The sequence below is a fragment of the Phoxinus phoxinus genome (assembly GCF_949152265.1).
Source record: "Phoxinus phoxinus genome assembly, chromosome: 7".
In the NCBI taxonomy this organism is placed as follows: domain Eukaryota; kingdom Metazoa; phylum Chordata; class Actinopteri; order Cypriniformes; family Leuciscidae; genus Phoxinus; species Phoxinus phoxinus.
The window spans coordinates 33,378,960-33,389,783 of record NC_136882.1 but is presented as its reverse complement, the minus strand read 5'-3'; the positions used below and the strand labels follow the sequence as shown (position 1 = coordinate 33,389,783).

The window sequence follows — 10,824 nt, the reverse complement described above, 5'->3', positions numbered from 1 at the left end:
CATTTTGTGGTTTATTTTAATTTATTTAAAAAAAAATGGTCAGTGCAATGCAAAATAATAAGCATTTCTGGCTGATTATTCCAGTGTTGGTACATTTGTCTTTTTTTTTTAAGAGTTCTCTTGTGCTCATCAAGGCTGCATCTATTTGATCAAGCATGCAGTAAGAACACTGAAATATTATTACAATTTAAAACAACTTTTCTATTTTTATATTTTTTTTAAATGTAATATTCATTTGATGGCAAAGCTGAATTATCAGAAATCCATTGTAACATTTTAAATGGCTTGTCACATTTTTGGATAAATTCACTGCAGCATGAATTAAATTGTTTTCTTTCAAAAAATCTTACTGACCCCAAACATTTTAAAAGGTAGCAATGTGTTTATTTTTTATAGAGAGAGCGAGAGAGTTTTGGCTGCTGACTGGTTTGTGTGCAGTATAAATATTTGACAAAATCTTCATGCATATTGCTTGAACTCTGACTTGTGTTTGTATTGATGATTTCTTATAGCATCCCAAGGAAGAATGTGTGTCAAGCAGGTCATTAGTTTCCTGAGGCATTGCTATTAACTTACATTCTCTGCCCTGTGCAGCATTTTAGGAGAAAAGTCCTTGTTAGTTATGGTTAAGAAGATAGTTTTAGATACTGAATATTTAAAGTTACATCAATGTTTAACTGCAGATTTCAGCAGCTCATCCCAAACTCTTGCTTTCTGGTTATTTACAGGCCCTAAATGATTCACTTAGTTTGTACTGGAAATCATTGGCATAACGTCATTTGAATAGCATTCTGCTTTGATCTCAAAACCTTTCCAGAACTTGTTCAGTTCACATTTCAACCAAAAAGTCAAATGAAATGCTGAAATTGTTTTATTTGCATAGAGATAATACTCTTTTTTTTTTTCTTTTTTTTTTTTTACCATTAGTCTATTTTATTGCAATATTATTTTATGAAGTGAAGTTCTAACTTAATTCGCTTTTTATCTCGATGTGTATGTTTTTATTCCCATTTTATAAAGTTGTCATTTTTAGCACACACATGCTTGTCAGGTTTCCAGAAAGCATAGTCACAGAGCTTGTGTGATGACTGGCCTGAGAATCAGAGTTTTGTCTAATAATAAACTTGAGTTAATCAGGGCCCCTGACAAATGGCATGGTTGTCGTCAGGGGCCTTCTTAGGTCCTATACTAACCATTGGTGCTCTCTGAAGTCTATGGATTTCTCAGCTGTCTTAGCAGCTGCTGGTTTTGGGAGGACTGGTGGCATGTCTGTTACAGTGGGGAAAAACAGACCCTCTGTGGCAACTTTCTGGAAACCTTTATATCAATTTTTAACAGGCAACCTTTTAAACAGATCCCAGTCTTTGCAGTGAATTTGTGTCATGGAGATTTTTTTTTATGCTTCTGTCTAAAATATTTAATAAAATATTGCTCTTTTGTAGAGTGAAACTTGAGTTGTTTGAAGGCCAAAGACGTACAAATCGGTACAAGTTAATCATTAGCACAAAAAATCAGAATTTGAGTGATTAAAAAAAATTGTATCCAGAAAACAACTTCATTGGTCATGGAAATGCAATGGTTAAACATTGTGGAAATCCTTTTTAAAGGCGTTAGTAAACTGTATGATCTACTACAACATGTATTCTTGTGAACTCCATAGAGCCTGTAGATTATTTTCTATTTTCCGTTAGGGTTGAAGATGAAATGACATCATCGTCTCCATGTTCACTGTAATGGTTATCATGTATAGCTGTATAAAATGCTGAATAATTGTTCAATGTGCAATGCACAGCTGAATTGCTCTTCCATTGCTGCCCTTTTGTTATCAGTTTCTCCACTTTATCTCTAAACATTTCCTCCATCAGGCACTGGTAGGAAGACCCCATAGCAAGACCTCAGGATGTTCTGCTATTGTCCTCCGTGGAAAAGACAACATTGTTGCAGCAGTAAGTATGTGGTGGGATGCTGATCTAAAGGCTTTTTAACTGTTTTCACTGTAATGAATATTACTTTTTATAAATGTTTAAAAAGTGCATGTAAGTGATTTTCATTTTAGAAATGCCGAGCATAACATGTCTATATTACCTGCACCTGTCATTCTTCAAAATCTCTTATATTGTGTTCAACAGAAGAAACTCGTACTGGTTTGGAACAACTGGAGGGTAAGTGATGCCAATTTTAGGGTGAATTTTGTCAAGATATTGGAATATGCTAAAGCTAATTTTGATTTCATGCTCTTTGTTATATAATTGCAACAAAGTTTTCTGGGGAAGTAAAACCTAATTTATCACCCTCATGTCTTTCCAAATCTGTTTGACTTTCTTTTTCCCTGTGAAACATAAAAGAAGATATTTTGATTAACAATGGTAACTAAAACAATGGTAACTAAACCGCTTTGGCTACCATTGATTTTCATTGCATGGACAATAAAATATATTTGATGTTCCACAGAAGAAAGAAATGTATGCCTATACAGGTTTAGAACGAAATGAGTCTGAGTACATTTTAAGTTTTTGTTAAACTAGCCCCTTAAAGGGTGTGGAGGGGACTGTTTCTCTTTGGGACTAGTCACTATCAGAGCTTCTCTCTGGTCTTTTCCGTCAATTGAGCTGTGGTTGACCGATGGACATTGGACTCTATAAACACACCAGATACCTCTGCCACCTTCCAATAACTATTGTTTTATAATTGCTTGCACTTTGTATAACAGTGTTTGTACTATTGTGCATTTACGTAAATAGATACTGAGCAATAATATGAACCGCATATAGTACATACAGTTATTTTAATAATTTAGTAGCCATTACATTTAATAGGAAGGAACGTAATGTGGCTTTCTGGTGGTCTGTGGTTTGGATTGGAACAGGCATTTAAAGACGGACCAGGCCTCTTCCATGGTCATTTTAAACACATGGCACAACATTTGAAATATGCATTGCAGATGCATTACACTGCACATGCCTTTCTGTTATTTCTGACCATTTAATTATGCTGATGACAATTTAGTATCAGTGGAAATAAACACTTCTGATAGGATTAGATCACCAGTTTGTCATGTCGTTCCAAACCTAGGACTTTCTGTGGAACACAAAAGATGTTAAATAATGGGGGGAAAGTATCAGTTTGTGAAAGGTACACTGTGTAGGAATTTCTCCAGCGGTGAAATTTTATTTTGCTTTCAAACGAATAGTGCTCTCTAGCGTCTCGCTTTTTCAAATGCGTGTTGCCACTACGGTAGCCGTCATGTACCAAGAAGCTATGACAACATGTCTTCCAATAGCACTTCATCGAGTTTAACTATACATGTTCTACTGTTATGCTGCCTATATAATGAATTACACAACCTAGCAATGAAAAAAAGCTTGTAATTTACTTACTGTAAATAACTTCAGCGTCCCTTTCAAAGTCTTTCTCCTTCATTAGCTCATTCCACCTGGGAAAAGCTATCCCGATATTTACTCTAGTTTTTTTTTATTCGCCAGTCACGTTTACTTATAAATTAAATGTTTTGCTTTTTTGGCGACGTGGATTCCTTCTCCTGTGGCTCGGCATAAGTATGATCCTCCTGCATTATGAAGTATCTACCGTGCAGTGCAGCCTTTCAAATTTGCCGGGGCAGTGACAAGCGACTCTCACTGATCTCCTTGTCCGTTTCAGCTGGTTTTAGTCACTGGCTCTGAACGAAAACGCGTTGTGGAAACGCGTTGAGGTAGGCTAGTGCTTTTTGTCCCTCTCTGCTATTATACTTAATCAAGATGGCGGAACGACATGGAAGCCTCCATGGACTTACCCATCCCATGTAAATAAAGATAAGAAATTCTTCGCTTACGAGGATAAGTCAGATCATTGGCAGAGGTCATTTTACACCAATGAGGACAGATTTATGAATAAAGACAATGATTTTAGCTAATAAAATACTTAAAAAACTACACAGTGTGCCTTTAATGATTATAGGTATGTTGCACTTACTTCTTTGGTTATGAAGTCTTTAATAAAAATAGTTGGGAAGGAGATTTCAGGACACAATCAGCACTATAGATCAGGTAGAGGAGTTAAATATTATTAAATATGATTTTAAGACATTTGGAGGGTACATGTACGTTTTCTTATTGAATCTGTCTTAAGTTTTTCTATTATTTGTTGGTATGGTAATCTTAATGTAAAGAATAGGAGTAATTTGAATAGTATAGTTAAAACGTGCAGCAGCAAGATAGTGGGGACCGACTTAAGGATTATTACACAAATTTATGAACAAAGGGGGACTAGGATGGGCCAGTTAGTCCCTGCCGATGTCACCCACCCATTGTGTATTCATTTCCAACTGCTTCCCTCAGGCTGGAGAAACTACCTTTGTGTAAATCAAACAAATACTAGAATTCCTTTATACCTGAATTATTATTGTGTGTGTGTGTGTGTGTTGTGACGCTGTACATGTATGTATGCATGCTGTCTACATAAATTGCCTTTCGAGGACAATAAAGTAATAGAGCTATGTCAAGATTTTTAGTGAATGACAACTTTAGTTTTGGAATATAGAACTACTTGTGCTTTTTTTGTTATGGTTTTTACATGAGATGAGTAAATAAAAGCAGAATGGTTTTAGTTTTTTTCTTCTGGTATGTAATAGTTTGCAATATGTTCTATTGTGATGAAAAACTAACTTAAGGCTAAGTGAGACACATGGAAGGGGAGGAGAAAGAGCAACAGACGCGCACTAAAGCAACCAAACGGGGGTGTGTCAAATGACTCTCCGCACAGTGTGATAAACTTAGTGGATATTTCTATTTTTAACACGCCTCTCTCTGCCCTGTCAACATAGACGGCTGTGTTTGCACCATACTGTTCAGTCAGGCCAGTTGCCCCGGTGGAGCCTGCAGGAGCCCAGCAATTGTGAAAGTCCTTTGAGGGGTTGCAGAGTTTACCTGCAGGGCAAGTGGATCTTTGATGTGGACGTGGGCTGTGTCACTTTAAAATCCTCAGAGACTTTACTCTGTTTGGGTTTAGCCGCCCACTGGGGCCGTTGTGGAGATTTGGATTACAGCAAGAACCAGTGTGTACTGAGCTTTGTTCTGACCTTTCTGATTCTTGGACGTGTGGACTCGAGGGGAGAATGTCCACAATGTCCAGTGAAGGTGATGCTGGAGGTCAGCCTTCCACAACCACAATCAGCACCGTGGCCGTACAGGCTGGAGACTCACAGATTGTTGTAGCAGTGCTCAAGGTATTTTAATTTAAACTATTTTACTTTACAATGCGAAGACTTTTTGTTGTGTAAACATGTTTGTGTCTTATTAACTTGATACTGGTTTGTTAGTGGTACAGTTATAATTCTTTCAGATGCTCATTGTGCAGTTCATAATAATTTTTTGGGGATTAAGGTTGACTTGTACTGTAGTATCAGTATGTCTTGAAATGATTTAATAGGGTAGTTCTTTCAAATATTAAAGTTAAATAATTATTTACTCAAATTACTGTTCGAAATCAGTGGAATCTGTGGAACACAAAATAAGAGAATCAGCAGAATTTCCCTGCTGCAGTGTTATTTTAGTATATGTTTTATATTATAGTATATTAATATAGATATATATATATTTTTTTTGTTTATATAGTTTACAGATTTTAATTTAATAAAAAAAAAATTGTATTATGATTTTGTCATTTGTTTTATTTAATTTGAGTACTTCCACTTAAACTTATTTATTTCAGTTACACTCTAAAAATTTTGGGTAAAATATGGAAAAAAAAACAAACGTTGGGTTAAAAATGTAATTTAAAAATTCAACCCAACGGCTGTGTTTGTCCATATTTTACCCAAAATTGGGTTGAAACAACCCAGCATTTTTTAGAGTGTAGTTAGTTAGTTAGTTAGGAATACATTTATATTTATGTTTGATTATCAAAAAAATATCGGATTTTTACTAGATGTTTTTGTTAAGAATAACAACACTGCCTAGCTGCTCTTTTATATACAGTGCAAGTGGATGGGATGAAATATTCCTTTCTTAATAATATCTTTAAATTAAAACTTCTGCGTAGCTGCATGTGATATGAACTCACTGTGAGATCTTCATCGATTTATCTAAAGCTCTACAAACACAGAAAGGAAACTGCTCCCACCAGTGATGTCCTGAGCACACCGCTTGGGCTATTCAACAGACTTTTGGCTCAGGCTATCAATACAACCTTTTGTTTTTATTGTGAGAGAATTCCATGCACTGTGAATTTTCCAAAAATGCCTGACATAGTGACTTAACAGGAATACAAAAACAGCTGTGAGAAAAACACAGAGCTCTGTAATGGTCCAAACTACTTATGGCATGAATTATTCATAATGATTCTCTGCAACCGTTCATCCTCCTGTCTTGTTATTGTCTAGTGTGTGCTTGTTAGAAGGACACAGCAGTCTCCCTGCTATTGTTTCAAGGAATAGTTCATCCCAAAATTAATATTTTTACTTCTCGTAATTTATATGCTGTTAATATGTGTGTTAGGGTCTTTCTCTCTAAGCACTTTAAGAGTGCTTGCTCTCTTCCAAATCCCCTGACGTCATTTGATAGCTTTGTGTGGGAAACAGTATATTTAAGTTGTTATTCACTGATAATATTCCCTTCACCAGTGTTGCGGGACCCTGTATGCTGCCTGAAGCTCTCGTTGAGGAGGGGTTTAGAGAGACTGAATTCTTTATCTAGCTTTTTCAGGCACTGTTGGAAAAGAGGTGATGCTGCAATGTATATTATTATTTGAAATTTAAAGTGTTTCTTGACCTTGGATGCATGCAAACCTATTGTAGGAGACCTCCAAAACAAGGAACGTTTAAAATAGCATAATAGGGACACTTTAATGTATACAGAGCTGATAATTAGCCATCAGACCACATACCTTAAACTGTATTTTTTGCTTTTGTTTAACAAACATGACAGGCTGTGGCAGCTGTGGAAGCTTCACATTTCATTCACTCTCAGAATGGCTTGTCCTGTACTTGCAAATTGCAATGCGAATTTAAGATCAGTGCAATTTGCATGCCAAAGTATGCATTGGGACTAGCAATTAATCGGATGAGAATTCACTGAGGGGGCTTGGCATTGAAATCGAAGTGCGCTTTGGCCAGGGGCCAGTGGAGGACTAGTCGTGTTTACAGTCTGTGAAATGCACTTGGGGCCACGTGGATACAAGAGGTTCATGTGCAGAAGCACAAGCAAACATTAACACTTCCATGTGCGTGTGTGTGTGTGTTTAAAGTGTGGGGAGCTGGTGCATCTACAACTGATTGAAGCGCAACCCAACCTCTTGGAGATTGGAAACAACCAAGATGAGACCAAAAAGCTTCTAGAGGAACACGAGCAGCTTCTTGCCAAACTTAAGGTAATCTCAGCTGTACAGTACCAACGCAAAATAAAACGTTTTTTGTTTTTAATGTGCTTTAAGACAAACCATGTACAAATGCATAAGTCTACACCATTGCTGAGTATTTTCTCCTTAAAGTGAGTGCTTCACTCCACTGCAGTGAACCAAAGACTCAAAAACGCGGTTTGAAATCACTGGTGTTTCTGACATAAACAACCTTGTAACCAATCAGGTCAACGTATGATCGTCAACAGGTGGATCTCTGAGCTGGTGTGGTTGCTAATTTGCATATTCATAAAACTGCGTATACTAAATGAGGCAAGGGTGAGGCAAGCTATTTTAAGGCATGAATTTTTAAATATGTCATTTTGGTGATCAAAGATGAGTTTTTAAGACATAAAATGATTGACTACCGGGGGGCTTTAAAGCACAATTGTTGTATTTTGTGGACTTCCAAGTTTAGATAGACCTAAATAAATTTAAATTTCTCATGATCTTTAAAACCATTTTTATCTTAAGGTTTATGTAGACAAAATTAGTATAGTAGATAATTTTTTTAAATGATTATAATTACAACTACTACTGTATAGATGAGTTAGACAAGAAAGTGAAGTAAGCAGCCAACAAGTATCCTTACTGTATTTATTGATCAAATAAATGCAGCTTGAGTGAGAATAAGAGACTTCTTTCAAAAAGTTGGTTTAGCAACTTTAAAGAAGCTATAATATAGGACAGTTTGGATGATTCCCAAACTACAGTTGTATTATTTTATAGTGTTGATGACTTTATTATTATTCTGTAAAGTAAAAAATAGTATGTGTGTTCAAACTTTTGGCTGGAATTTATTTGTATAGTTTTCTGTTCTTTTGGTGCCCTATCTTAAGCCCAATGTCTTCCTCACAAAACCATGAGGAGATGATTAACTGGCGTTTTATGTTGCCGTTGTTGGAGGCTTCTGAACTTTAATGTCTAAGACCCACCACAGTTTAACTGCAAGATTCTTTAATGTTTCTTTAAAAGCCTTTGAAATATGATTGTTATAAATCTGCTCTTTTCAGTGGGATGATTCCAATCATTATGGATGTTTTGAAGGTGAATTATAAGTTATTTGCAGGGTAACAATCAAGGATTTAATGAAGAGAAATTAATTAATAACAGATGTTAAACATTCTGTGCACAGTTTCATAAGACATTTGTGTACACTTTTATATTGCCCTATCCAAATAGTTGGCATTACATCTGTCATATACCACAAAGCAATGCTTTCAGACCTTACAAGGAGAGATCCTTGCTGCTTTGATCTGAATTAAAAAATGTTTTTGAACATACACTTATATGCATTTCTGTGCTATATTTGAAAGTAAAAAAATGGTTAGACCGCTCCAAACTGTTTTGGTGAACATCAGAGCTGCTATCTGACCAAAAGTAACTACAGACCCAGAATGGAGAGTATAGCCTTTAATCTAAAAAATCCTCTACCACAGTTAAAACGGCATTGCACATGTCCAATCAGCATGGAAGCTGCTTCTTGTTTACAGTTTAAATAAAAGAAAGAGTTGAGTACACGTAATATACTTAATAATACTCTAATAATTGAATTTCAATCTAACAGAAAAATGAAGGAGGTGTGTGGGCTTTGCTGGAGCAGGCAGATAAAACAGCAGCTCAGAAGGAAGGAGAGGGTCTGGTGTATGAGGCAATGGCTGTCTCTCTCAGCAAGGCTTGGAAAACACTGGTGACCCACCTGGAGAAGAGGAGATCCCTCCTGATCTTGGCTTGCCATTTCTTTGAGTGTGCTCTGGAGGTAATGTAGTTGCTTATAGGACCTGCTGACATACTTGAACCCACAGAGACTCGCTGTAGCATAATTGCAATAGTTGTTTATTGAATTATAATGAGCAATCTAGTTTTTCTTGATAATTTAAAAACATATTGAACTCAAAATTTCCTCCCCAGGCTAAAAAGCATTTATTTAAACTTAACTCACAAAACCTAGCATGGCCAACTAAAGGTGTAGTTTATCACATTAACCAGAAAGGTTCACAATTCTTTTTGTTTCAAACATGGATTTTTTTTTTTTTTTATTATGTTCCTTGAGGTTCACATATAATGTTAATAATTTTTTTTGCACTATATATGCAGGAAGAATTATTATTTTCAACCTTCATTCTGACCCTCTGTCTGAAATGATCTGTTTTAAGGGGCGGCTTCTTTATAGATTTATATATCTATATAAAACCGTCATTTACAGGCAAACATTATTAAATAATTTACTTAAGGTTTGTAGTTACTGTCAGATCCAGTACAGTTGGCTGCTTCATCTGTCAGCAAAAGTTTATTTGTGAACTCTCCATTACACCGTGCCTCGCTGACAAAACGAAATGCTCCGAACAAACATATAATCTTCAGATGCGATCTTGGATGCCATTAAAATAAACAATCCACTTGTTTCTGACGCTGGGATCCTTCTGAAGTCTGTACAGAGAAGCAAAAGAGCTGTTTAAACTGGACGTGTCAAAGCAAACTTCCTTTTACTCTTCCATTGTTGTGGACAGACTCAAGTTTTTGCTGTATTTCTTAAATAAATTATACTTTAAATATATTTTTTGTATTGCCCTGCTGAAAATAAACAAAACAATTAAATCAGACAAAGCTGGTTTAAGACAAGACAAGACAAGCAACGCAGCTTAAGCTTGTTTAAAATGCAGGGTTTTTTTATGAAGCAGAAAATGCAAAGATAACTGTGTCCTTAGGTGTCCTTTAGGGGCCACTGTGCATAACAGCAGTGAAATGTTGTAACTTTAAAAGCCCATTGTTATACTTTCGCAACATCTTCCAAACATGAAGTAAGTATCATTATTTTCATAACCAGCGGCTTTTAAAAACAATTTATAAAAAAAAAAAGCTTGGTCTCTGATGGTTAAACTTTCTGCGGGGAGTGCAGGACGCGGTGTACTGTTCTAAACAATGACAGTTTTTGTTTTTACAGCTTTAAAGTTGCAAACCATGGTGCTATTTGATATTGAACATGCAATGTTGTATATTTCTTCAGTTTTTTATAGTGAACAGCCACTTCTGTGTATCTTCAGCAATCTGAAGCAAGTCAGTCACAGTACTTTGAAATCTGCTTCCGCTATAAATTCCAGATAAAAATGACTCCTCATCAAGGTCACATGCTGCTGTTTTGACAGAAGCCGAAAGCGAAAACAAATGTTAAACGTGTTTCAGAACAATATTTGTTTTGCTGATAAGATTTCAACACACATGCTTCCTGCTAAATTACCGTTATGATGATGTACATAGTCGACTGCATTCATCCGTTGAAGGTTGCTGCTATCATTTTTGTGACGCGATGGAGTTGTCTTTCACCAGAAACTGGTCATGCAGAGTAGGCCTACACACACTATTTCCGAGCAGATGTTGAAAGAAATGTGGCGTATACCAGATCTCAGATATAATTCTTTCTCAGAGATGAGAATC

At 36.0% G+C, this 10,824-nt stretch overlaps 1 protein-coding gene across 4 annotated transcripts in view; it reads left to right on the top strand.

Moving 5' to 3' along the window:
* The first annotated feature begins 4,819 nt into the window (after positions 1-4,819).
* Positions 4,820-10,824, top strand: part of ccdc141 (coiled-coil domain containing 141) — a 30,199-nt gene continuing 24,194 nt past the window's right edge. For all 4 annotated transcript variants that reach the window (XM_079619758.1, XM_079619756.1, XM_079619759.1 and 1 more), the window contains exons 1-3: positions 4,820-5,221; positions 7,240-7,362; positions 8,957-9,148. In XM_079619758.1, the coding sequence (XP_079475884.1) occupies positions 5,111-5,221; positions 7,240-7,362; positions 8,957-9,148 (426 nt within the window). In that variant the 5' untranslated portion in view covers positions 4,820-5,110. The remainder of the gene's footprint in view (positions 5,222-7,239; positions 7,363-8,956; positions 9,149-10,824) is intronic.